This window comes from Lissotriton helveticus, chromosome 4_1, assembly GCF_964261635.1.
Source record: "Lissotriton helveticus chromosome 4_1, aLisHel1.1, whole genome shotgun sequence".
Classification (NCBI taxonomy): domain Eukaryota; kingdom Metazoa; phylum Chordata; class Amphibia; order Caudata; family Salamandridae; genus Lissotriton; species Lissotriton helveticus.
Genome location: NC_136063.1, coordinates 1,433,757,401 through 1,433,782,019, shown reverse-complemented (window position 1 = coordinate 1,433,782,019; position 24,619 = coordinate 1,433,757,401). Strand labels below are relative to the sequence as shown.

General features: G+C 47.6%; 1 protein-coding gene across 4 annotated transcripts in view; it reads right to left on the bottom strand.

The window, feature by feature from the left end:
• The window catches only part of KDM1B (lysine demethylase 1B), a 631,262-nt gene that overhangs the window by 316,684 nt on the left and 289,959 nt on the right, over window positions 1–24,619 (bottom strand). For all 4 annotated transcript variants that reach the window (XM_078687981.1, XM_078687979.1, XM_078687980.1 and 1 more), the window contains one exon: window positions 7,445–7,623. In XM_078687981.1, the coding sequence (XP_078544107.1) occupies window positions 7,445–7,623 (179 nt within the window). The remainder of the gene's footprint in view (window positions 1–7,444; window positions 7,624–24,619) is intronic.

Below are 24,619 nucleotides of genomic sequence, written 5' to 3'. Positions count from 1 at the left end.
CGCGGCCGCCGGTGTTGGGGGCCACAGTGGGGGTGCAGGAGGTGCACGTCCCGTAACCGGCGGCGGGCAGGGCTGGAGCCGATAAGCGCCAGTGTCCCCAGAGCCGGTAGGTCGCGTGGCAGGCCCGGATGGTCCGAGGGTGGGGGGGGGGGCGGATGCACCCACCACTCACCCGTGGCTCGTCCTGTAGTCCGGGCAAGGCCTCACCTCGAGGGCGCCCGCCGCCTCCCGACACACCCGGGCAGACACCACCAGGCAGGCCGCACGTCGGGCGACGCAGGTCAGGGAGCAGCCTACGCAAGTCCGTGGTCTGAGGCCTTGAGCGCCAGGAGCCGCTCCTGAAATATATTCTTCCCGGGCGAATCCGGGGCCGCCACCACCACCGCCGCAGGCACCGGAGGCGCTCAGGGGTCTCTCCTTGCCGTTTTCAGGGCTGCAGCTCTATGGAGGCAGGATTTATGATGGATATTGAAGGTGACGGCGCGGAGCTCCTAACTCAGGCAACCGCCATTGGTGCCGGCAAGCTCCGCCCCCATCCGCACTTTATCTTTTTCAGCACTCTGGACAGAAGTGGGATAGGCGAAAAGGCATATAGAAGACCGCAATTCCATTTGCGAAGAAAGGCGTAGCCGAGCGAGTGCCGCCTTGGAAATTCCCAACGCGCAGAACTGCTGACATTGCGCTTTCTCGTCGGTGGCGAATAGAACTAACCAAGGTCTCCCCACTGCTGAAAGAGACCGTACACCGCCTCTGAGTGAAGACGCCATTTGTGATGCATCATGCACCGGTGGCTGAGTTTGTCCGCCCTGGCGTTCAGAGAACCTGCCAGGTTTTGAACCACCAGGGATATGCCCTGATGTACCAGCCATGTCCAAAGGCGAAGCGCCTCTTGACAAAGGGTCAACGACCCCACCCCGCCCTGTTTGTTGAAATGCCACATGGCAGTGCTGTTGTCCGTGAACACTTGCACTAATCTTCCTTTGAAAGAGGGAAGGAATGCCTTCAGTGCAAGACGAATTGACCGGAGCTCCAGAAGGTTGATGTAGGGCCTGGACGCCACCGGAGACCTGAGGCCTCTGATCTACGCATCCCCCATGTGGCCGTCCCACCCCAGAAGTGACGCATCTGTCACCACTGTGAACTATGGTTGGGGAAGGGAGAGGGGTCTGCTGTTGATCCAATCCCTTTTTGTTAGCCACCACTGCAATTTCTGTGTAGTGCCCTCTGGACTTGGACGTAATCGGAAAGATTCCCCTGATGCTGCACCCACTGGAACTTCAGGTCCCACTGCAAAGCCCGCCTATGCCACCTGGCATGGTCCCCATGCAGGAGGACAGGAGGCCTAGCAGCCTCAGGGTCATTCTCAGCAAAATCCGGGATAGAGGCCGAAACATCGGTATCATAGCCCGAATATCCCCGACTCGTTGCTCAGGAGGATGAGCCCGAAACTGCGTCGTGGCCAGAACTGCTTCAACTAAAAGGAGCTTCTGAGAGGGAATCAAGTGTGACTTCGGCACGTTGATAGTGAACCCCCGTGAGTGTAGGAGGTCCACTGTAGTCTAGAGGTGGGAGACGACAGCCTGGGGGGAGCCCGCCTTCAACAGCTAGTCATCAAGATAGGGGAAGACTGGAAGCCCAGATCTGCGCAGATGAGCTGCGACCACCACCATCACTGTCGTGAACACCCGAGGGGCGCTGGTAAGGCCAAAAGGGAAAACTGAAAATGCTTGTGGCCTACCATGAACTATAGGTAACGCCTGTGGGCCGGCAAGACAGGGATGTGGAAATAAGCTTCCTGCAAGTCAAATGCTACCATCCAGTCTCCAGGGTCGAGGGCAGACAAGACCTGAGCCAATGTCAACATTCTGAACTTCTCCTTCCGGAGGAAGCGGTCGACATCCCTGAGATCCAAGATGGGATGCAGCCCTTTGTCCTTCTTGAGCACCAGGAAGTAGTGGGAATAACAATCATAACATACTTTTTTTTAATTTTATTTTTTTACGGAGTTTCATATAGCACAAACTTGACCCGAAGTTGCATAACATGAGGACACATTCATTTTTGTTAGTCACAGGGACTCGCTCGAGAGCCGTAACTTCCTCACGGAGAAGGGCCAAGTGATCGTCCGACACACGAATGAGTGTTGGTGGCATGGAGGGAGGGTAGTCTGATAGAGGAGGGAGTAGCCCCTTTGGACTATCTGCAAAACCCACCTGTCCAATGTGATGTTGTGCAGTAGGGGAGGTAATGGTGAATCCTGCCACCCACTATCAACTGTTGGACCCGAAAGGTCGGACTAGGAAGGCTTGGAGACTGATGCAGACAGAGGGGGCACTGGTGGACTGGCCTGCCCGCTGATCCCCAGACCCACAACCCTGGGTTCCACGTCCCTTAGCCTGCTCAGAGGCTGAGAAGCGCGCGCTGGCCTGTGTCCCTAGGTAGAACGTGGAGGGTCACCCCTTCCATAGCCACGAAGGGGGCGAAAGGCAGACTTAACAGGGCGAGAAGTGGCAGAGAGGCCCAAGGATCTGGCCATAGCCCAAGAGTCCTTGAAGCGATTGAGCGCATTGTCCACCTTGTCGCCAAACAGGCGACGGCCATCAAAGGGCAAGTCCAAAAGGGTTGATTAGACATCCCCGGAACAGCCAGTGGACCTCAACCAGGCGTAGCGTCTCAAGGCTACTGACATAGAAATCATTCCACCTAGCGTGCGTGTAGCGGCCCAAGAGACATGCGGTGTCACCGACTGCAGTCCTAAACTGCCGGAAGAAAATATCTTCTTCCCAAAATGATCCAGCTTCTTGGATTCACTATCTGGCGGAGCAGTAGGGAACGCGCCTTTGGATGCTGAGACTTGGACCACCAAGCTCTCTGGGGTAGGGTGTTGGGAGGGGAAATTGGGTCACCCGGGCCGGGCGGTGGCGTTGGGCAATCATCCTAGCCACAAGAGCCCCTGTGGTGGGCTTGGACCAAGTGCCCAGAAGGACGTCTGTGAGGGCCTGTTTGAACAGCAAGGCGGCTGTCAGCCAAAGCACCCAGGTCAGTAGGTTAGTCCTGACTGCCACCATAGGAAGCTCAAGGCTTCAGCCGCCCTACGCAACATCACATTGTAGGAGGCTCCCTCCTGCGAGGCCACGGTAGGGGGAGAGAGCATACCAAGGTCTGGGGAGGTGTTCAGACCGCTGGCATCACCCAACTCCTCTCTACAATCCGGCTCTTCTAGCTGGTCTGCCAGAGGGTCCACAGGCCCCTCCCAGTCCTCCTCACCCTCCTCTGGCTGCCGCTTAGGATAGGAAAGTGGTACAGAAGTACCGGCCTGCGCCGGTACCGCCGTCGGTTCGACAACGGTCCGGCTCGGTGTCCAAGTCGAGGGGAAGGCTGGGGTCGATGCTGGCCGGGGACACAACTGACAGGGGAGGCGTCATCAGAGGAATCAGCGCCGGGGGAGGTGTTGTGAGGTCAACCAGCGCCGATTTGGATCCAGGCCTGGGTCCCTGGGGCCCCTGCGTCGTCGAAGCTGGAGCTGCTGGCATCGAAGGCCTAGCATCCCTAGATGAGCCCGCGGGGCCCGAAGGCGATCCTGCGGGATCGGACTACCCAAAGATGGAGTGTAGGGCTTCGTAAAATGCACAAAGCTGGGCAGGGGCCGCTTCCGGGAACGGAGGGAAGCTCGGACCTGTCCTAGCAGGCTCCACGGGCGGAGACGAAGGACGACGACCTTCCGTGTCAAGTGACGCGTCGGTCAACGGATAGGGAGAAGGCAAAGAGCGACAGTGCTTCTTCGCCTTCTTCTTGTGCTTCGATGACGAAGACTTCAAGGAGGAATGATGGTGGTGACACTGCGCCCGGTCCAGCGACCTCCCTCTCGACTGGGAGCTCGAGCGACTTGGAGCTGACTGCCTGGCCTCCAGAAGCTTTCGGGACCGCTCCTACAAAGACTTCGGGTATATGGCCCGACAGTGGGAGCACGAATTTGGGTCGTGGTCACGCTCCAGACACCAGAGGCACACGAGGTCTGGGTCCGTGACAGACATCAATTTGTGATAGGAGTCAGAAGGTTTGAAGCCGGGACGTCAATGGGACATCCCTACGTGCACCAGGAGTCGAACGACTCGAAAAAGATGTCGACAAAAGTTAAAAAAAAGAGCTAGTAAAAAAAACTAAGGGTACCGCTCTCTCCGCATCTGCGCTGGCTGGTGCTGAAAAAGAAAGAACTGACATCAGCGCGCCGGGGCGGCGTCTAAGTAGCTACCGCAACATCATTCCAGCGTTCAATACGCCAAAGACGAATGCGGAGTCGACTTACGCCACCTACCGACACGCAGGGGTAATGCTGAGAAAAAATTCTCCGGATCCAGTCTGACGCCTGGGGGTAATTCTAAGGTAAGGAATCTATGGTTAATAGTCTTTTTCAGATATGTGTTTTACTGCCTAATTTAAAGTGCAATGTGTCTGTTCTCTTTCTGCTTTGCACTAAGTGGTTAACATTATTTAAACCACCAAAGCAGTCTAAAGCTTTGCATGCAAGTGAGTCTGCAAAATCGCATATGCCTTTCCCATTCATGCCTTTACAACTGATTTTGTTGTAAACGAATGTGTGGTAAAGGCATATTTGTTGATAAATCTGGCGTGGTAAAGGTGTGCATCATAAAGACGCATTTGTTGTAAAGTGTTCGTTGTAATGGCATTCGTGATTCAGCCTTCGTTATAAAGGCCGTTTCCCAAGGAATTGATGTAACCACCAAATACATGCCTTTTGAAGTTACTATGAACAATTTATTGTGGATTGTAAAATAAGAAAGTAAAGATAACTCCTCCAATATTCATGTTATTCTTAATGAAACATCAACGAAAGTTGATACACTAGAGGCATGGATATATAACAGTGACACTTGCAATAAGAATATAGGTTTTGACGTTTTTTTAAATATGTGAATGTGTGAACGAATGGAAGAAAGAGTATTATGTGGAATGTCTGATTGAGGATATGTTAGTGTGTTTTTATAATTTGTATTCCATGTGACCTGCTGTACAATTTATGGGATTTTTAAAAATTGTAACACAAAGCATGTTAATGGAATAATATAATTTTGTTATGTGAAATATGCAATAATGAATAACGCAGAAAAGTAAAGAAAGTGTTACTCTGAGCCGTATATATTGGGTGATTGTAATGCATTAGTAAACTGTTAGAATAAGATGGGGGGTTTAATTCTTTAGACGAAACACCAGTAACTAATATCACCTGAACAATCTGAAACCATTCACGGACTGTGAAATATTCTCAGACATGACATTTATATTTTGTGGTAACAACCAAATGGAACATTGTTAGCAAGTCGTTAACAGTAGAACAAATTGAACCGGACGGCCCAAAGTACCCTGCAACATACTTGCAAGAAATTTGACGATTTGTAAGAAGACACCAGTCTTCCGCAGCCACGTCAACCTCGCAGCACCCTGAACAAAACAGCATGAGCACATTAAAATAATGCGATTGAAAGAGAGTAGCTGGGGGCTACAAGAACATGGGAAACAGTTGGTGCAGAAGTAAGAGAGGTAACAACTATTGTACCAAGATAATGGTAGAAGTAATTACTGCAGCTGCATTTAAAGTTAAAGTTAAAGGGCTATCGCCTCAACCTTCTGCAGACATGAATAAAGAAGATAAAGCCTGAGAATCTCAGGGAAAGCAATAATGTGCCTCTTCCCATTAGACCGATCAATGCTGCATATGTCATGCTGTGTTGCAATATCCAGATCTTTGGAAATACTTATACGGAGTTATTCCCCCATGAAACAGAAAAAGTCTTTCTTATGGCTCACAAAAAAGCAGGAAGATACTATCAGCTACTCCAAACTAATAAAGAGCAGCGGATATGACAACCGGAGCTATGAATTTCTCAAACATTATGCACAGACATGCTTGGCTGCATATTTATTACAGTTACTATACTCTTCAAGATAAGGTGCTAGATTTACGCAAGAATAGCAAAACATTGTTTCTGCCATCCACATGATGAAGTTTTACAGAAATGAAAGGGAGGGATAGTAACTGTAAAAGCAATGGGCACTGTCCCTTGTGCTCCCTCCACACCAGGATATTACAGCTGCCGCAATCTTCCAATTTAGGAGCAATTTCCAAATCAATTAAAAAAGATTTAAGAAGGAAGAAAGAGTAAAAAAATCTAAGAACATCTGACAAAATTGCACTTTATTGGGTCTATATCACTCTACTCACCATACAATGGCAACATGCTACAAGTATCAATAGAAGCTATAGATCATCTGCGGCATACCCCAGGGATCCTCCCTCAGCCCGACACTGTTCAACATTTACATGGCCCCGCTCGCACGCGTCGCCCGACAGCACGACCTCAACATAATCACCTACGCCGACGACACTCAACTGATCCTCTCCCTCACCAAGGACCCCATCACCACCAAAGCCAACCTCCACGAAGGAATGAAGGCCTTCGCCGACTGGATGAAGATCAGCCGTCTGAAGCTGAACTCGGACAGGACGGAGGTACTCATCCTCGGCTCTAACCCTTCAGCCTGGGATGACTCCTGGTGGCCGAAGGCACTGGGGGCAGCCCCGACACCCACTGACCATGCATGCAACCTGGGAATCATCCTCGACTCAACGCTCTCAATGACCAAGCAAGTCAATGCCGTCTCCCCCTCCTGCTTCAACATCCTCCGCATGCTCCGCAAGATATACAGATGGATCCTGACAGATACAAGAAAGACAGTCACCCAGGCCCTCGTCAGCAGCAGACTTGACTACGGAAACGGCCTCTATGCGGGAGCCCTGACCAAGCTCATCAAACAACTAGAACGCATCCAAAACACCTCGGCACGACTGATCCTCGACATACCACGACACGGCCACATCACCCCTCACGTGAGAAACCTGCACTGCTCACCGTCAACAAGAGGATATCCTTCAAGCTTCTCATCCATGCACACAAAGCACTCCACAAGACAGGCCCAGCCTACCTCAACAGACGGCTCTCCTTCTACATCCCGAACCACCAGCTACGCTCCACCGACCTCTCACTCGCCACCGTTCAGCGCATCCGAAGAACCAACACCGGCGGGAGATCCTTCTCACACATCGTTGCCAATACATGGAACACCCTCCCACTGAGCCTACGACAGATCCAAGACCTGCTGACCTTCAGGAGGATACTCAAGTCCTGGCTGTTCGATCAGTAGCAGCCCCCCCTCCCCAGTGCCTTGAGACCCTCGCCGGTATGTAGTGCGCTTTACAAATGATTGATTGATTGTTTGATTGTAGCTAATAAATATGTTGCCCAAGAGATTTCGATGTGAGGAAGGAGTTAATTTTGTAAAATACTTTTAGTAACAGAGAAAAAAAGGCTAATTCCAAACATAGTTCAGTATCTGATTTTGAACATTACACTGATGTCTTGCTTACCTTGCAGTTTAGGTGCCACATTGCTATAATGAGATTTCTGAGAGCCAAGTACATGGTAGGGTCTCGTGAATATTCTGGGAACTCATAGAGCTCATCCAGTTCCATAACATCCGGTCTGACACACAGAGCTTTCCCACATTCATTAGGCTGGTAGAAAGGCTGGAAGTTCGGATTCATCCCTTCAGTAAAAAACAGACAATGTCATTCAAATCTTACTTAGTTTAGCAACCACTATACTCAACATAACACTGTTTACAACTGCTTCCATTAGAGAGGAAATACCAATAAAACAGAGGAGATACAATGCAACTGTTGCCACTACATATCCAATTATTAATCCCTAACAAAAGCTACAGATGTTGTGTAGTTCCTATTAATTTATAGGACCTGAGCATTGTTCGGACAACATAAACTACGGGCTTGGTGTCGAGACTGATTCCGCACAACCCGCAAGATATGTCGGCCTATATACCAGCTAGCTCACAGTGCCACCATAAGTCCCCCTAAACTACGAGGGAGCAAATGGTTTCTGGCAACCACTGAACATGACAATTCTGACCCCCTCAGGAATCGTGGAAACAGTACAGAACCTTTCCCTCGGTCACTCGTGTTTACTTATTCTTAGAGACATATACAGAAAATACACAGTGGGACGTTTTCAATTATATTTATAGAACCAACTTTATTCTTGCATACAAATACGTGTGCTGCAATGATTAGTAGACAGAAGCATATGAACAGTGATTACAAGCAGCAAGAGAATAAATAGTAGATATAGTTCTACCATGGTGCTAAACAATTGTATATATGCAGGCATATAAACAAGGCAGTAATCGAGCGTACTCCTACTATGCGAACCCTACTCTAAGTGTAACTGGAGTATGTGTAAGTTTAGAGCCAAGAATCCCCCCAAGGGACGAGCCAACCCCGTTACCTGATGGATATAGTTAAGGACCCCGTCTTGGTCATGAACTGGACACCCCTCACGAGATGTCAGGTTGCTGTGTGGTGATTTCTCACCATGCAAGGACCTTCAGTATCAGCTGAAGAACCTCCTCTACTAAACTATCGGGATGCCCATCTTTTATAATAATAGCAGCCTTGCGATGTACGCATAGATTAGTGATGTTATGAAAATGCAGATAGTCCTGTCGCACCGTGGATGAAGATAGTGATGACATTTCTATATAGTTGGAATCATAACTGTGTACATAATGCTTAGGGTGTTGTGATAATGCAAATATGTGCAAACGGTCACATCTGGAAATGTTATTTGTGAGGACAATGTAAGAAATGAGCTGCTTCGCTATATGGGCCTAATTCGGAAATATAACACCCACTCCTCATACTAAGAAAAAGCCATCTAAAAAGCTGGCAGACAAATTTAAAAACATTCAAAAAAACTACTTTTAAAAATAGCTAAAAGCAGGCTTCCCAATAAAATATACATTTAAAGTATTAAAAGTCATTATATTATTTGAGATCTCAAGCACTCAGAAAGCCATGGTGCCTAGAAAAGGCAGCTTTAGTACATTTTGTTTTAAAAATAGGCCAAATTGTTCCCACACGGAAAAGACTAATTGTTTACGTGTTCCGAGTGGAAGACACAACATCGCCGCGGCTGCTCAGGGGGGTGTCGTCTGCTGTCTTCATTCCGAGTTGAACTGGGGTGTTTATTGAAGAGAGGAAATATTAAAATCATTATTCCCTCCACAAGTAGCAGGACAAGTGGGAGCCCTCCAAAAAGGCTTCCCAACAGGGAGTGTCTGAAAGATGATGTAAGTCAGAATATGCTAACCAAATCAGAACCGATACATTAAAAAAAGTGCACTATTCATTTAGTATCAGACACGCTAAAGATACGATGGACCATTTCTCCAAAATGCAGCTGGAAGTTAGTGTGGAGTAGTGTCAGCATCTCAGAAGAAGACCTTGCAACCTGAAGATCAAACGTCCCTTTGGCTGAAGTTAAGGCCACAACCTTCTGTAAAAGCATGGCTTTCGGTTTGCTTAGGGAGTCAAATTTTCTGCTGGAAACATATTAATCGAAGGCCATAGCACTGCCTCTCTAACTGTGCGGGCAGGTGGAAACAGTAGTTGTGTACAACAATTGACTATGGAATTAACCGTCACTAGATAAGTGATGCCTGGTTCCATTTCGCAGCAACCTTGATCATTCAGCATCAAATGGCTCCCATTCGAGAGCAGCCTGAACACAGGATGAATCACAGCAGCTGGGGATCCCTTCAGATAACAACACAAGTTAGCCATTAAAGCATTGCATGCTCCATTGAGAGAAATGTCCTTGCAAACCAATGAACCACTTAAAGCATCTTCACAGTCAGAGCAACTAGGAAAAACGTCTTGTGTCCCCATTCCTGCATCCAAATCTGAACGGTAAATCCCAATACTTGTGCACAGATCTTTCCCCTAGCACTTCATATCTGCCTACCTTTTGGTATTAGAGACAATATTGTAATTGAAAGGTTGTGACCAGTAGGGTGATGTAACCGTGGATTATCCAGTCAGTGGATGGTGTTTCAGCCACGGTGAAAAGTAATTGGTCTAATTTTTCAATGTGCAACATGGTTTATTTCGCATCTCTTTGCGCCATTGTTATCGGTCTGTCTGTTAGATCGTATTAGGAAAACAGACTTGTACGGTTGAAGTAACGCCATGGCACATGGCCAGAATGTAATGTCTGTAACACACAGCTCAGTATTACTATTGACCGGAAGTGCAACTGTCCATGTTGTAATATATACATGTCTTGCTGCATTATGTCAATTGCGGAAGATATAATGTTGCCCAGTGAATAAATTCTGCATGATAAAGTGGTTATCAGCCGCTTCCTGTTGAGAAATCTTCCACAGCTTATTATATATTCTACACAAAAAGAGTTTTTGATGTAGGTTCCGGGAACCTAGTAAAAAATCCCTGAGATCCATGTCATCAGAAAGAAAGGACAAGTGTTTTTTCATCTGGGACAGTGTTGTTTTTTAGCAAATCTAGGCATAACTTCCCAAAACTATATGATATCATCACCCCCTAGTGTGCTGTCTGTACAATACGTTTATCAGGACTATTGATAATAAACCCTTCGGTGTTACCCATGAACCTAGACAGACACCTGTTTGTGTCTACAGGCCAAACCAACTAACCCTTCGAATTGGGGTCCGAAGAACTGAAAGAACCATTACGTATCATGGTGTCTAGTGTATCCTCAATAAAGTGTGTAAAGTGCTGCCAATTCTCAAAACGGAAGAATGCAGGAATATGAGGGCTGTTCAAATCCTTTGTTTTTGCTATACCTAGACATGAAGTTTGCTGCACTGTCTTCTTCAGGTAAATCATTTTGTGTGGTATGAGGCGTGCTCTAAATAAGGCTTCCTTCCACTGAACTGCCAATCTTTGTCCCCCAGATAGACTTTGTCTATTGTATCTTTCCAAAAGTTGAAACCCTGAGTAGACAGTTGGGAAATAAAGGAAGCAGAGTATATTAGCTTGGTATTTGTTAGCATATTTTTCTTTGCAGGTGCAAGCCTATAATAATACGAGGCTGGATCTGATGTTTCAAAACCTGAGTAAATATGCAAACCTTTGTGCAAAAGTCTTTGAACTACCTTTCAGCTGTGTTAGTCAGTGTTCCCATTGTGTGTAATAATAAACAGTGCGTGAGATACTAGCTTTAGGTAAAAAATGGTCACCATAATGCTGGTAACAGAGCATGTCCCCCAAATTACTTGTACCATCATACAATTCATCATTTGAAAATGCAGCTGATTGTTCTAAATCTAAAAGCAAATCATGCAAAGTTTCAATGTCCCAATCATCAGAGAAAGTACTAGAGGTGATAATGTCATTTAAAGAACTTTGAACAAATAAGGAATTTTCAAAGGTTCAGTAGGACCATATGTATCATACGATACCCTGTCCCTTAAAATTACTTCAGGAACTCGAACCGCTGTAATATTTACCAGGTACAAGTCTCTTATTTCACGGTGTGATGATGCATGTGGCTTAAGAACTAAATTCACAAGTTGCACTACACATCGTTCAGGAAGAAAGCGTCCATTCAGAAGTAGGAAAAAGACAGTTACTATATCAATCCAAAGTACCAGGAAAAGTGAACAAATTGTAATCCATAGATGTATCCAGAGAACAATAAAGTAAGTCTTTTTCAGACAATAATAGACAGCATTACCATAAAGTTTGAAAAGGAGAGGCAGTGTCAGCAGCTCAGGTTCACTTGGATCCGATGCGAAATCGCCATAATGCACGAAGTAGCCTGACAATGAAATGTCGAAGAACGACATTTCATTGTCGTTCACAGCTTCTCTTGGAAAGTGGAGTCTTCAGAGCTTATTAAAGCTTCAATCTGCACTTCCTGTACAGTAGCTAGAGGAGTGCGGCAGCTACCCAGGACTCCACATGGCCTACTGTTGAGAATCGGTCACATAATGTGGCTTAATTAGATCAATTGAGACAAACCTTTTGTCTTGGCGGCCAGGTAAGAGGCAGAAGGACAGTTCTGGTTCCTTCACCAGTTAGGTCAGATATGGTGCTCTATAGGATGGCCAAAATTCTTTCTTGGCCACAATTTTCTCTCTGATCAGGTCCCCAATCTCCGGGACTCAGGCAGGTCTTGCCATTACAGTTTTCACTTCCCCAGTGGTGGTGCGTTTTACTTGGATGTTGCTTTGTAAAGCTTGGTATTCTTTAAGGTCCTACAAAACAGCCAAAAGAACATTGAGTTCAAATGAGGTTTTAGTCGCCACTGTGCTGAACTATTGAGGTCAGGAACCCACACTCTTACCCCTGAACATGCGCTCTTAAGGTGTACGACCCCCTAGGGATTTGCTTGGCATGCTGTTAAGTGCCCTCTGGACCCCATATAGGTGACTGGCCCAACTACCCCTCAAGCCTAATAGCCTTGCTGTTAAGATTGCTTCAAGTCCCGGTTTTTCCTCTTGACTACCAAATTTCCCTCATGATGATAGGGGGAGGAGTACCGCAAGGCCACACCCAAACTTCCCATGGCTTTTTTGTAAGCCAGAGAACTAAACGCCATGCCCTGGTCAGAGTGCAGTGTACCGATTACGTATGTGTCGCTAAAGACTCACAAATCTTTTAAAACAGTTTGAGCGTCAGCTGGAGGCAAACCCACAAGAATATAGAGCATGAATCTACTTCCACCAAGATGTACTTGTAAGCCGCATCAGAGTGTAAGGGGCCGCACTGATACACATAGACACATGCAAGAGATTTGTGTGAGATCATAAAGGTGTTTGTTGTGGACGTGCTATTGTGGAGCCCTTCATCTGTTGGCACATGTCGCATTTGAGTACAAAGTCCTTGGTCCGTTTAGTTAGACCTGGCCACAAATAGTGCTGCTTTAGTAATGAAGCTGTAGCAGAGATCCATGTATGTGCTGAACCCAAACTCTCATGTGCAGCTAGTATTAATCCCAATCTACAATCAGTGTTTGGTATTACTCTTTCCCCACTCCATGAATTTGATCATACAGAATGTTTTGCAAACCTAATTTAGGAGTACTTGAGTGGAAACCCTGTCTGCAGGGCTGAGCTTTTACGCGTGGCAATCGACAGCTATCATGGTTGCTCCGTCTATCCTTGTGCTAGAGCGCGTTATTGCACCAATGGCAGCAGTGTGCACTGTTGCCTTGGCGGCTTCCTCCCCAGTCAATTCCCTTTAATGTGAACACCAACACGTTGAAGACTCAATGTATGAATGACATGAGCCCATGGCAGGCCTTTCTTCAGCTTCGCCACTTGTTTCCAGAGCATCTTGTGTTTCACTGTGCAACCTTTGAAATCACTAAATCTATTCTGGCCCCAATAATGTAAATATTCATTGTAGGACTGGACACAGTAACACGAATCACGCACCAGGAGTGTGGGGAATTCATGATGCGTATTTTGTAGTGCAAGTATCACGGCTTTTAGTTCAGGCAGCTGCACCATTCTCTGATAGAGACTGTGTATGTGCATTTTCAGGGAGAAACTTTCCGTCCAGCATGCGCATGCTGCAGAATATTGCTGTTTCATACCTTCAGACAGCTGGGCAGATCCATCAGTATAAATGATAAATTCATATCAATCTGGAGGCACTATTTCATTCGGCGGAGGATATTCTTGCATGTGTTGAAGTGAGAGAGTTAGCCCATTGAATCGATCGTGGATGTAATGCTTTAGCATTTTGGATGCTTTCCATTGTAACAGCCTCTAGGGTCGGTACCGGGGTCACGACAATTAAGGTTTCCCCTGTGCTAGTGCTCTCTCGCTCTCTCGCACTACAGCAGAACTGCTGTGAGTATTTTTTCTGTGACTCATTTCAGCATTTCTGTACAAAGATGATTTGTATGCAATAGGTACTGTATCCACTTTATTGAAAGTGATGTGGGTGTACCCGGTAGGACGTCGGCACGCTACTGTACACCGGGCGCGGCCAAACAGATAAATAAAGGAGAGCTGGACTGCTGCAGAGACCATTGTGTGCAGCTCGTTATTGTTTTTATGCTACATGTTAGGCCTTGCGCAAAAGCCCTGCCCTTTGCACCCTCCCTATCCCAAAGGCTGAGAGTTCACACTAGCGACTGATGGCCGGATAGCAGAAGCCTCTCATTGGTGCAACCTTAGCGCTGAAGAAGAAAAAAAAAGGAAAAAGAAAGCTGATGCATCAGCGAGTGGAAAGCCGGTTGTCTGAAGACTTGGGAACCAGAGCGAGGCAGCACCGCCTGGTGGATGGCGAGGCACACTGCGTCAAAACAAAGCAGAAAGTGAAAACAAAAAGGAAATGTGCACGTGTTGAGGTGAGTCTCGGGGCAGGCAAAGCACATAGTGCACAGCGGAGGAACATAAAATATGTGATATGGCCTGGAAAAAAAAGACGAAACGAGGAAACAATTATCGTAAAGTGGAAAAAAAATAAAAGTATACAAACAAGAACTTAAAGTAAGAATAAAGAAAAGAAAGAAAATACGGCAAGCAGGAGCGGGTCCAGAGGACACACACAGACACCCCCCAGGTGCCCAGCAACACAATACGCAGCAAGCAAGAGTAAACAACACCGACCACAGAAAGGAAAAGGAATCCTGCAGAATGGTTGAAAATTAGCAGGCTGGAGGAGCTTCAGGAGCCCTTACCCTTTTTACAGTCACCCCAGCCCCCGCCGCCATTGGAGCACTAGCACCATTTAGTGAGTTGGCAACAGCAGCACCCAGATGGCAAACTTGGGTGTGCCGACTAGAAAACTTTTTTCTGGTGACCAGAGAGAGACCAACAATGAAGTCAAGCGATACTTACTTATGCACTTTAGGAGCGATGAATTATACAGATTATTTCAGCACCTTCCTGCCACTGGAAGTGTTGATGACTTTGACGCAGTCATAAATGCACTAAACACACACTTCGATCCCCAATTGAATCTGGATTTTAAGAGATTCAAACTACGCCAAGCAAGACAAAGGAAGAGAGAATCAGTGGACACGTTTTATGCTCGATTGCAAGCACTGGCAAGCACGTGTACCGACGATGACCAATCTAAAGATATCAGAGCCCAAATAATACAAGGATGCAGATATGCACAACTAAGGTGTCTCATTCTACGACAACCTGTATACCACTGGAAGACATGCTGATACTTGCATAAACCTATGACCTATCGTTCAGAAGGACGGAAGAAACAGAGGAATGTCTAAACAAAGGAGCGGAAGGACAACACCAATAGCCGAGCACCACCATCAAGACAGAAGATGTAGACATGGCCTGGAGCAAGCCAATGTATTGGTGGCAGAGGGCGTCACACTTCAGATGCCTCAAGCCGCAACAGTGGCCTAAAAAACAACCCACTGGCAAGGTACCCAGGGGCAGGTCGCACATGCTCGGCATGCAACAAGCCAAAGCACTGCGCTAGAGTCTGCAATGGAAATGAAAGAGGGTGGAGAGGACAAGGGCGATGCCCTTTTACCCAAATGCTTTGATAACTGTCCACTGACGAACAACTGGGCATAGTGGAAAGAAACCCTGAGAGGTGGCCTAAGTCACGAGGCTAGCCTGGAAGACGACGAAGGGGAAGACTTATTCCTTATCTCCTACACGGCCCCCTGCAGAAAAGGCAAAAGCCCCAACCACATCGCCAGATAACCATCAGAGACCCCATGGTGCCTCCCTTGATCAATACAGGGGCGTTAATGACACACAAACAGTACTTATTGCTGAACCTGCGTCTTTTCTTCAACCCAATCTGCACTCGGATATATGTCTACAGCAGCAAAGAACCGCTGGTTTTGATGGGCACGACGGACGAACAGGCCCGACAAGGAGAACAGGAGGTGACAACTCGATTCCACGTCACTGAGGAAGGAAAAGGCACGCTACTAGGATGCCACACATCTGAAGACTTAGGGCTCGTGTTTTCCGCGGAGGAAATTCAGGCCCTGCAGATAGACCACACTCTAGAGCAGTACCAGGAATTGTTCTCTGGTCTGAGGTCCCGGAAAGGGTCCCCAGTGAACTTAACACTTCAACCAACAGCTCTGAGACACCAGGGCATACCATTTCACCTGCGATGCCAGGTAGAAGAACTAGAGAAACTCTAGAAGATGGATGTAATCGAAAAAGTATCCAGCCTGACACCATGGGTACACCCTCTAGTAATCACAGAAAAACCCAAGCAGCCAGGAGAAATTAGGCTCTGCATTGAAATGAAAAACACACAATGCCCAGAAGTCCCACCTGGTTCTTGAGGTCTCCCATGCTCCGAGCCTTGGAGACGAATCTTCTCCCTGTCACGCAGGGTCCTCCTGGAGAAAGAGTGACAGATATCACAGGAGTCAGGGACATGGCTAGAAGGGAGACAGAGTATGCTCACTCTGTGGGGGTCAGATTTAGCCTTCTTCCTACCACACTCAGGGCACTTGTCGAATAAAGCTGGCATTTCGACAATATAGAGGTGGCAAAACTGGTCAAACAACACAGCAACTGGAAGAGGAAGACCCCAGACGTCCAGTGAAACACTCAAAACACTGGAAAAGCTCCAAAAGTTGATGGTATACCCAAAAAGGTAGAGCTCAATGTTCCAGGGTCCTGCTAGCACGAGCCCGAAAAAAGAACTGAAAGTAAAAGGCCTTTGGCTGTGTATCCTGGGATACAGAGGGTCTCTGGAGAGTTCCTTAAAGGCACGGTATCCCTTTTCCAGGCACATAATGGCAGCCTATGGGGCTTGTCTGTCCAACCCTTCCTCTCTATCATGACAAAGGATTTTTGTGAAGGGGAGTTTCGCTAGGTGTGAAACTTTACAAAATGTCTAAAATTTAATATGATTTGGCTATCCTTTTCAATTCAAGTTGAAGTGCTGGCCAATGTAGCCTTGTAGTTTTAGGCTGTATTATTTGTCTTTGATTTCTCTTGAGTGTCTATGCAGGACTGCAGAAGAAGACAACTTAAGAGACTATTACGATTGCTCCGGGGTCTCCGCACATGGGCAAGACTATTCACAAGATTATGACTATACACAGAGCTCCCCTACTACAGAACCATGTCTTCCCTGGTCCAGAATCAAGCATCTAGGACCTGTTTCTGCCTATCAGCCCTCTTCAGCCAGGATAGCTTGACTAGCGAGCACGGGACCCACGTCTGGGCATACCCTTCCCACATAGGGCGAACAGCAAAACACACAAGATGATGGATGGAATGTTGCATAATGGCAAAACATTCACCCCCAGTCACAGATCTGGGTTTAATCCATCGTTATTTTGCTCACCAAGCCACCCCAGTTCAGACATGGCCATATGCAAATCAGTCTTGACCCTGTGCCTCATGGGAACACTCCAGATCGAACTGCCAAACCATGTCTTCCCTGGACCTGAATCAAGCATCCTAGGACCGGTTTCTGGCTATCCGCCGTTTTCAGCCAGGATAGCTTGACTCCAGTGGCGTAGTGAGCACGGGCCCCACGTCTGGGCATACCCTTCCCACATAGGGTAAACAGCAAAACACACAAGCTGATGGACGGAATGTTGCACAATGGCAAAACATTCACCCCCAGTCACAGATCTGGGTTTAATCCATCGTTATTTTGCTCACCAAGCTACCCCAGTTCAGACATGGCCATATGCAAATCAGTCTTGACCTTGTGCCTCATGGGAACAGTCCAGACCGAACTGCCAAACCATGTCTTCCCTGGACCGGAATCAAGCATCCTAGGACCGGTTTCTGGCTATCGGTCGTCTTCAGCCAGGATACCTTGACTCCATTGGTGTAGTGAGCACGGGACCCACGTCTGGGCATACCCTTCCCACATAGGGTGAATAGCTTTGACATGAGGCTACCTAATCGGACAATCCGTAGGGAAAGACACCTAACGCCAACCATGGATGCATCCTCACAGGGGGAGTGACTAAGCAGGCAATAATGGCGTTCGTGGTCCACCGCTCACCCCACCTGAAATCTGACTATTTATCTGACAAAAAGCATCCCAGGTCGCTAAGCAGCTCTACTAAGTCCCCTCGTGCCTGTGGATATTCCGCATGCTCTGCGGACATCGAGGATCTGCAGGGGGGCGCAGTGGCAGCGTCATGGAGGTGCGGCCCATGGCTCGGGGACGCAAGTCACGTCGAAGGCTACCACCCAACACGAGGCACACAGAGACAGTTTTGCAGAGAGGCCGGAGGCAGGTTCCCCTTGCCCCCCTGATGCCTGTACACTGCTGACGAGCACTTGTGCTCCAGGGACAGGACAGAGTCCGCCATTGGGGGTTGCGGCCTGGGGGCGACTCCTGCAGCCTGTGGCTTGGCTGGTGGTGGAAAAAGAGACAGTAAGGCTACCTGGCCAAGATAGTGAAGAAGGCATTTGCTAGGGGTCCGCAGGCCCTGGGACACAGAGGGCAAGGGCCCAATTAAGACTTTTCTAAAGCTGCACAAAACCAAGGCTAGGGCGACCCAGGCAAACGTACATGCTTTGGGCCGCATAAGAGACGGGTTTGCTGTGGGGGAGGTGAAGAAGTGCGCGATAAGTGTGATGCCGTGTCCTCAGGGCTGCTTCAATCCACAAGAGATCATCTGCGGTCCTGGTAACAGCCTTGGCCCATGAAAGGCCACCTGCTGGGAAACCCGATAAAAGACTGTGGCAGACGCAGGCAGTGAGGCGAAGGCACAACGGGTGCTGCACAGGCAGAAGCGGTGCCACAGCCTGCTGCTCGTTACACCACAGAAGTAGTGTCATGAACACACCCGCCCGTGAATCAACGCAGCAGACGGACAGAGCTGCACAAAGCACTACTACGGAAGGCTCGGTCCCCTCGGACCTACAAGAGGAAACACTCCCAGCTTGCTGGGGGGCTTGCTTCAGGTCTCCACCTACAGTCCTGCACACAAAAAGAACATAAGCTGTTGAAATGTGGACCAGAGCACCTTACGGCTAATACAAAACAGCGTCAGCACAAATAGACGGATTTGCCACACAATACATAGACAACACATGTCTCACAGGGGCCTACTCAGTCAGGCACAGGAGGCCAATCGGGACAGCCCCCCTCAGCCTGCACACAATCAGACAAAATGTCCAGGGAGGGGCCCACGGACCACATGTCCAACAACTAGACGCTGTCCTTCCCACTGTGGAGAAACTGAGCACCACAATGTAGACGCGGACCTCACTCAAGAACAAAAGTGACAAAGTAGCCCTGGACCTACACCTCTAGCATGCAGACCTTTGAAATCTTACAAACAGAACATCCACGCTAGCGGAGCTCTCCCCACAGACGCAGGCCGCTGAAAAGCACCTCAAAGACCTCGCGGCTCGAGTAAAATTCCTCGAAAATTAAGCTGAAGACTCAGAAGGCCGCTCCAGGCGAAACAAATTGGGCCTATCAGAGAGCGAAGAAGGACGGGACGCAACAGCATATACAGAGGCTTGGATCCACAGTTTGTTAGCAGAGGGATCACTGTTGCAGTACTTTGTGATAGAATGGGCGCAGAGTACCAAAAAGACCCCACCGCCGGGAGCAAGCCAAGGCCATTCCTGTTCCACGTGCTGAACTACAAGGACAGGGACACAATACTACAAGAAACCAGGAAAATTTAGAAAATACAAGTAGCAAACAGTACAGTGATGCTCTTCCGGAACTTCACTGCAGCAGTACAGAGGCAACGGTATTCTTTTCTGGAAGTAAAAGGAAGACTTCGTCAGCTGGACCTCCAGTACTCCGTGCTGTTCCCTGCCCACCGGCGGGTAATTGCAAAAGGAAAAACCCACTTCTTTGACACCCCCGCTGCAGCATGGGAATGGTTAGATTCTTCAGAACCAGCAGATGGCCCCCCACCTAATGGGACATCAGGGAAAACGCATCTGAGCCAGGACCCAAGACAACGCAGAGGGGGAAAGGCGTAAAAAACAATCACTGTCCCAGAACCTTGGCCCAAACCCGGAGCAGATGAGATTGGACCAACGCAAGGCGCTCCAAGTAGCAGCAGAAATAGGAAGCACACTGGGCGATGCATCATCGGGGACAAGCCTACCGGACAGAGACAGTGATAATTAATCAACGGATGAAACTCTGAACTCACAAGGCTCAGAGACTCTACCAGAGGTCACGCCCCAGACTGTGGATGGCATAATATAACACATTACATGCTGGTCATAGGACCCAGCCCGTGAGACTGCAGCGACGAATATGCAAGTATTAAGGGACTCACAAACTGTTGTCACATATATTCGCCTACTAATTCTACTGTTTAAAACTCTTTGCTCATCCCATGAACAATGTATGGGGATTCAGGGTAATTAAGGACTATTACCTCACACTCACACGACTGCTGTCCTGATGGTTGAGGTGGCACATGCACCGATTTACGAGGCCCCGGAGTTTGTCTTCCTTATGTAAAAAAAGAGGGTGATACCAAACAACTTTTCTTTGCATCGACTGACATACATCGACAGGGTGAGCCTACACCCTCGCCACTGATGATATGTGTCTTTGTTTTACGTATTGGAAGACTGCTTGTTGCATACTCGGCATTACATGTTTTGATCTTTATTAGTTTAGTTATCCAACACACATCAGGTCGATACAGTACCCAAAGCGGCAAAGTGGCGAGGTACCAGACAGCCCTCACCCCTAGGTTCTGTTACATGCATCTCTGACGTCCCTGGACCCTCCACAAGACCTGAACTTATTCTCACATCCACATCATGGAATCAATAAAGATATGTACTTGGTATGTACGGGGATACATACTCCCTCCCGGAGGTATTTGTTTTACTCATATCTTAAACGGCATCAGGTCCAAATAGCTCTTTTACAAGAGACACACTTAGCGGGGTCTGAGTCAAGGAACTTACAGAGGAGATGGAGGGGAAGCTATATGCCACGGGCTACTCAGCATATGCCAGAGGCACATTGGTTTGGGTTAGACCAGGCACTCCACTTAGAATAGAGGAATCGCTTATAAACACAGACAGCTGGCATGTCATAGTTAAGGGTCGGCTGGATGGCAGGCCAGTTGTAATAGCGTCAATATATGCACCCAATACTGAACAGGCTGCATTCCTGGACTCCCTATCGAGCAAACTATCGACCAGGCATGGAACCCCAATGCTTTTGGGAGGGGATTATAACTGTGTACTCGATACATTCCTGGGTCGCTCCTGTGCCCCATTACCTGGGGCACCCACTGTCACAGCCATGAGGGCACTAAAAAGCTGGGCAACACAATGGCATTTAGCAGACGCATGGAGGCACAGAAATCCCAAGGATAGGGTCTATTCATTTTACTCAGGGGCACGCGATTTATATGTCCGACTTGACCAGATCCTAGTCACAGATTACTTTTTACCAGTCATAGCAGATCCCCAATACCTTGAGAGAACTCAGTCAGAACATAATCAACATACGCTACAACTAGAGTGGGGCAATAACACAATGCCAATCCCACGATGGCACATGCAACCCGAAATGTTAGAGGATGGGCCCATCTGGTACTCATTGGGGGCAGTAGTAGCACATTACTTTAATGAAAACACGGACTCTACATCATCGGTATTGATAAAATGGGATACCTTTAAAATGGTGATGCGAGAACACTGCCTCGGTACTCAGGCTTGCATGCGCGAGACACTTGAGATAGATCTCACCAAGCTGGAAAATAGGTTACCTTACCACGAAAAACGTGCAACTAGTGACTCACGATCCTACTTGATCGACTCCAGGAATGGTCAAAGGAACACGGAGTATTATCAGACCTACAATACGGGTTCAGGGAAGGCCTGAGCACCGTAGATCAAGTCTTAAATTTAACATTACTGACTGGTAAATATGTTACAGTAAAAAAAACTGGCCTACACATGGTTTACGTCGACCTCTCTGCAGCATTCGACTGTGTGGACCACTCGAAACTCTGGGCAATAATGCTGCAAATGCGGATCGAAACCCCAATAATCGACTTTCTGCGAGAATTATACACCGGAGCCAAGGGGAAAGTGCGATTCGGGACAGCCGGACAATTAACAAACAGCTTCCCAATACAGAAGGGGGTCAGACAAGGGTGCGTGCTGGCCCCTTTTTTATTTACGCTTTACACTAATGGCCTTGAAGCCGCAATGTTACAGGGCTTAAAAGATCTCCCAGAAGTTGGCCGCCGTCAGATCCAGCATTATTATACGCTGACGATGCGGTAATTCTCGCACGAACCCCGGTCCAGCTTCAGCGGGCGTTAAATAATTACTGTACCTTTATGACAAATTTAAACCTAAAAGTGAACATAAAAAAAACCTTTGTGATGCATGCTGGCTGTAAGGGAAGTAAAGTGAAGAAAATTTATGTGGACAACCTACCCCTCGAAAGATCTAAAACGTATCCCTATCTAGGGATCACCATCGACGAGGCTTTTAAATGGAATGATGCACTCACATCCCGAAAGTTATCTCTGTTAAGAACAGTTGGTGCTCTAAAAGCCTTCTCGCTCCGGCTTGGCAAAAAAAAACCCATGGAGATGATTAAAATCTATAATGCAAAATGCATTAACACAGCTACCTTCGGAGCGGGAGTATGGGGAACAACAAACGTCGATCAATTGCAGATAGTTGAAAACGCTTTTCTAAAATTCCTGCTGGCAGTTCCAAAGAGTACAACAACATTCGGATGCCATCTAGAACTTGGGCTGGACCACATTGCTGATATCGTCAAGATCCAGCCCATCATGCTATGGCGCAGAATATGGGTTACGGACGAATGCCAGCTCACAAGAGCAATAATCCAGGACTGCATGAAACTAGAGAATATGTTAAAGATACGATGGCTGGGATACGTAAAATCTTTCCTTTCAGATATTGGTCTCCAAAGATTCTTTGATGAACCACTGTCAGTGACAGATATAACTAAAAAAGAACTAAAAACTCTCTGTCTGTCACATCTTTCCCAACTGCGGATGCTGAATGAAATCGGAAAGCCAACAGTCCAACACTGTCTATTAATACAGCAGGTTCCAACTATTCAACCGTATCTGCAATAAAACTTGTCACAATTTGAAAAACTACTCCTCACTCGCCTCAGGTTTAACATCTATCACTATATGGTTTTATTTCCCACCCAGAATGTCTGGTCACACACTGTACCAGTATGTCCCTGCGACTCAACTTCGTCACAGTCCACACTGCATGTTCTTTTTTTCTGCACATTTTATGACTCACTACGCAGGAGGTGGATACTACCTGTATTGAAAGTCCTGGAAGTTCGTAGATGCCGCCCTGCCTATCTGGCATTACAACTCCTGGAAAATAATCTAATGACAAAATCAGTGGCACAGTATTTAAAACAATGTCTTAGACATCGCTCGAACTTACAAAATAATAACGATTTTGCAGTGTAAAATACATTCTTTTTGCAAAACGTTTTACTTTTAACTAAGATTTTAGTAATGGACCGAACTTAATGTTTTTCTTTAAATGTTTATTGTATTTTGCTCTTTTATGGTTTTTCTAAAAACTTGAAACCGAATAAAGATGATTTGAATTTGAATTTGACTCACGATCCGGAAAGAGACTGTGTGAGAGTAGGGCAGAACATGTATTTTGTATTTGTATTTGTATTTGAGCTTGTAAAGCGCACTGCTACCCGTCCGTAGGTTTCCTGGCGCTGTATAACTCTGGGGAACCCATCCTGGCTTTCCCTGTGGGATGGTCCCTGCTGGGAGTCCCCAAGGTGGAGCCAGGCATCCCCGGAATTGATGGGGCCGTTGTGGTGATTAGGCAAGCTAATGCCCAGAGTTGCCGAGTGGAACCCCTGATTAGAGTAAGCACCGAAGTGAGAATTATCGAGTCCGCTGACCCAAGTCCACGACCCTGCCGCGTCGGGAATTGAACCCTGGTCCCGGGCCGACTTCTGCTCCCGGGTCTGCCGCCTCTAACCAGTGAGCCACACAACATGCCCACCTATTGGAGAGGCTTTGCTGACCCAATTATACAGCGTACTCAGCATGCACACACAACACTAGAGAGAAGGCTGGTAGGTTCCTTGTGGGCTCATCAGACAGAAAGACGCCAGATCCCCTGTAACATCTATTCGCTCACATCAAGGCACAATACTGGATTCACAGCAAGATATCCACCGCGGATTTACAAGATACTACACCACATTATACAAATCTACAGCCACTGTAATGGTAGAAGAGATTCATCAATAGTTAGCCGTTTTCACCCTCCCCCAAATAACTGCAGAGCAGAAGTTAGAACTTGACGCACCAATAAGCATGGAAGAAGTCCTTTTAAGCATGCGCGCACAAGCTACCGGGAAAACCCTCGGGCCGGATGGCTTGCCATCTGAACTCGATAAAGCCTACGCCAAGTTGCTAGCACCACAGCTCAAAAGGGTATATGACACCCCACTAACAGATTCCACACTCACGACCAAACAAAGGGAGGCATTACTAGTCTCTTTCCCAAGCCAGGCTGAGATCCAGTGTTATTGGGATCATACAGGCCGCTGCCGTTAATTAACACGGACTGTAACATTTTAGCATCCATCGTCACCGCGAGATTGGCACCGTTGGTGAAAATATTAGTTCATCCTGATCAAAATGGCTTTGTCTCCGCTCGGACCACGTCACTGAACATACGCAGATTCTTCAGAGTCCAGCAATATGCCACAGACGCTTGGCCT